Raw genomic sequence first — 2275 nt, forward strand, 5'->3', positions numbered from 1 at the left:
CAGTTAGGTTTTTGAAACTCAACGGTCAATTACAAGAAGTTAGGTTTATGAAACTCAACGGTCAATTACAAGAAGTTACGTTTATGAAACTCAACGGTCAATTACAAGAAGTTACGTTTATGAAACTCAACGGTCAATTACAAGAAGTTACGTTTATGAAACTCAACGGTCAATCACAAGAAGTTACGTTTATGAAACTCAACGGTCAATTACAAGAAGTTACGTTTATGAAACTCAACGGTCAATCACAAGAAGTTACGTTTATGAAACTCAACGGTCAATTACAAGAAGTTACGTTTATGAAACTCAACGGTCAATCACAAGAAGTTACGTTTATGAAACTCAACGGTCAATTACAAGAAGTTACGTTTATGAAACTCAACGGTCAACTACAAGAAGTTACGTTTATGAAACTCACTCTTGTAATTCCTTTATCTGCTGATTTAGGGAAAACTTTTCGTCTTCAGTGGACGACATGATCTGAAGAAGTCTTTCCATTTCGGAGGTTGACTGTTTGCATTCTTCTTTCGCTTTATTCAGCTCCTTCTTGTAATTATTTTTCGTCTTCTCCAGTTCCGAGACCTTGTGTCGTAACTCAGCCACTTCTTTAGTGAACATATCACTCTGACCCGTCCCGACCTGCTTAAATAAGTTAATTTAGCACTTTGTTGAGTAACAAAGATAATTTTCTCTGTCCACGTGGCCACTTCTTTTTAATAGATGTAATAATACAGTAGACACGGCTTTGTTTACCAAACCTAACTTCTCAAATAGCATCAGAACATATATATCATAAATTAATAACCTGTTTTCACTGTTTCGTCTCTAAGACTTAACGACTTCTACAGAATATTCGAACTTTTAACAATTGCAAGTTCTTAAAGCTTTAATAGTTATTTCCTTAAAGTTGATCAATATTTCATCACAGAGGACTGTAATATGTCTTTGCTGGATCAATGTAGTTGATCACTGTTTGATCACAGTGTTTTCTCATATAAGGAATCAATAAATGTAAATATAATTTACTTTTACACCTGAAAGGTGCGTAAAATCTCTAAAAAATTCAAATACTGAATTTACTACTTAATCAAAAGATGAAAAATATCTCTGGAAATTATCTCAGACCTAATGCCTTCGTCAATTATAGTGGTGCTGAAACCTAGGCTAGTGCCTTATCCAGTTGTTCAAGTGAAACCTAATTAGTTATAGTGGTGCTGAAACCTAGGCTAATGCCTTATCCAGTTGTTCCAAGTGAAACCTAATTAGTTATTGTGTTACTGAACCCCAGACTAGTGTCTTATCCAGTTGTTCTAGGTGAAACCTAATTAGTTATAGTGTTACTGAACCCCAGACTAGTGTCTTATCCAGTTGTTCTAAGTGAAACCTAATTAGTTATAGTGTTACTGAATCCCAGGCTAATACCTTATTCAGTTTTTCTAAGTGAAACCTAACTAGTTATAGTGTTACTGAACCCTAGGCTAATGCCTTATCCAGTTGTTCTAAGTGAAACCTAACTAGTTATAGTGGTACTGAATTCCAGGCTAGTGTCTTATCCAGTTGTTCTAAGTGAAACCGAATTGGTTATAGTGTTACTGAATCCCAGGCTAGTGCCTTATCCAGTTGTTCTAAGTGAAACCGAATTAGTTTTAGTGTTACTGAATCCCAGGCTAGTGCCTTATCCAGTTGTTCTAAGTGAAACCGAATTAGTTATAGTGTTACTGAATCCCAGGCTAGTGCCTTATCCAGTTGTTCTAAGTGAAACCTAATTAGTTATAGTAATATTTCACCTGAGCTAAAGTCTTCTCTAATTGGTCTAACTGCTCATTTCTCTTCTTCAATTTCTTATCTAAGTCTTCTATTACACTCTTTTTCTCCTCCAACTGTTTTCGTAGATGTGTCAACTCGGCATCCTGCTGCTGAGACGCCCCCTGTTGACTACGGATGGCATGAAGGTCTGCCTATGTACAAGTACAAAATGAACTTGGAATCATTTTATTCAAAATTCGTAAATAAATATGTTTAAAACCACGAGAACTGCAAAAAACGTAAATGTAAAATACGTTGTTATTAACATTGACTAGGTATACCTTCTATCGTTATTAACATTGACTAGATATACCTTCTGTTGTTATTAACATTGACTAGATATACCTTCTGTGTTATTAACATTAACTAGGTATACCTCCTGTTGTTATTAACATCGACTAGATATACCTCCTGTTGTTATTAACATTGACTAGATATACCTCCTGTTGTTATTAACATTGACTAGATA

General features: G+C 35.0%; 1 protein-coding gene across 2 annotated transcripts in view; it reads right to left on the bottom strand.

Moving 5' to 3' along the window:
• The window catches only part of LOC111083975, an 8243-nt gene extending 6239 nt beyond the window's left edge, over positions 1-2004 (bottom strand). Inside the window, exons 1-2 of one of the 2 annotated variants that reach the window (XM_022380731.1) lie at positions 1788-2004; positions 419-639 (exon numbers count right to left, since the gene is read on the bottom strand). In XM_022380731.1, the coding sequence (XP_022236439.1) occupies positions 419-618 (200 nt within the window). In that variant the 5' untranslated portion in view covers positions 619-639; positions 1788-2004. Of the gene's footprint in view, positions 1-418; positions 640-1787 lie in introns of those variants that run through there. The other variant, XR_002609335.1, reaches the window with a different exon arrangement.
• Positions 2005-2275: the final 271 nt, after the last annotated feature.

This window comes from Limulus polyphemus, unplaced genomic scaffold (assembly GCF_000517525.1).
Source record: "Limulus polyphemus unplaced genomic scaffold, Limulus_polyphemus-2.1.2 Scaffold12520, whole genome shotgun sequence".
Lineage (NCBI taxonomy): Eukaryota > Metazoa > Arthropoda > Merostomata > Xiphosura > Limulidae > Limulus > Limulus polyphemus.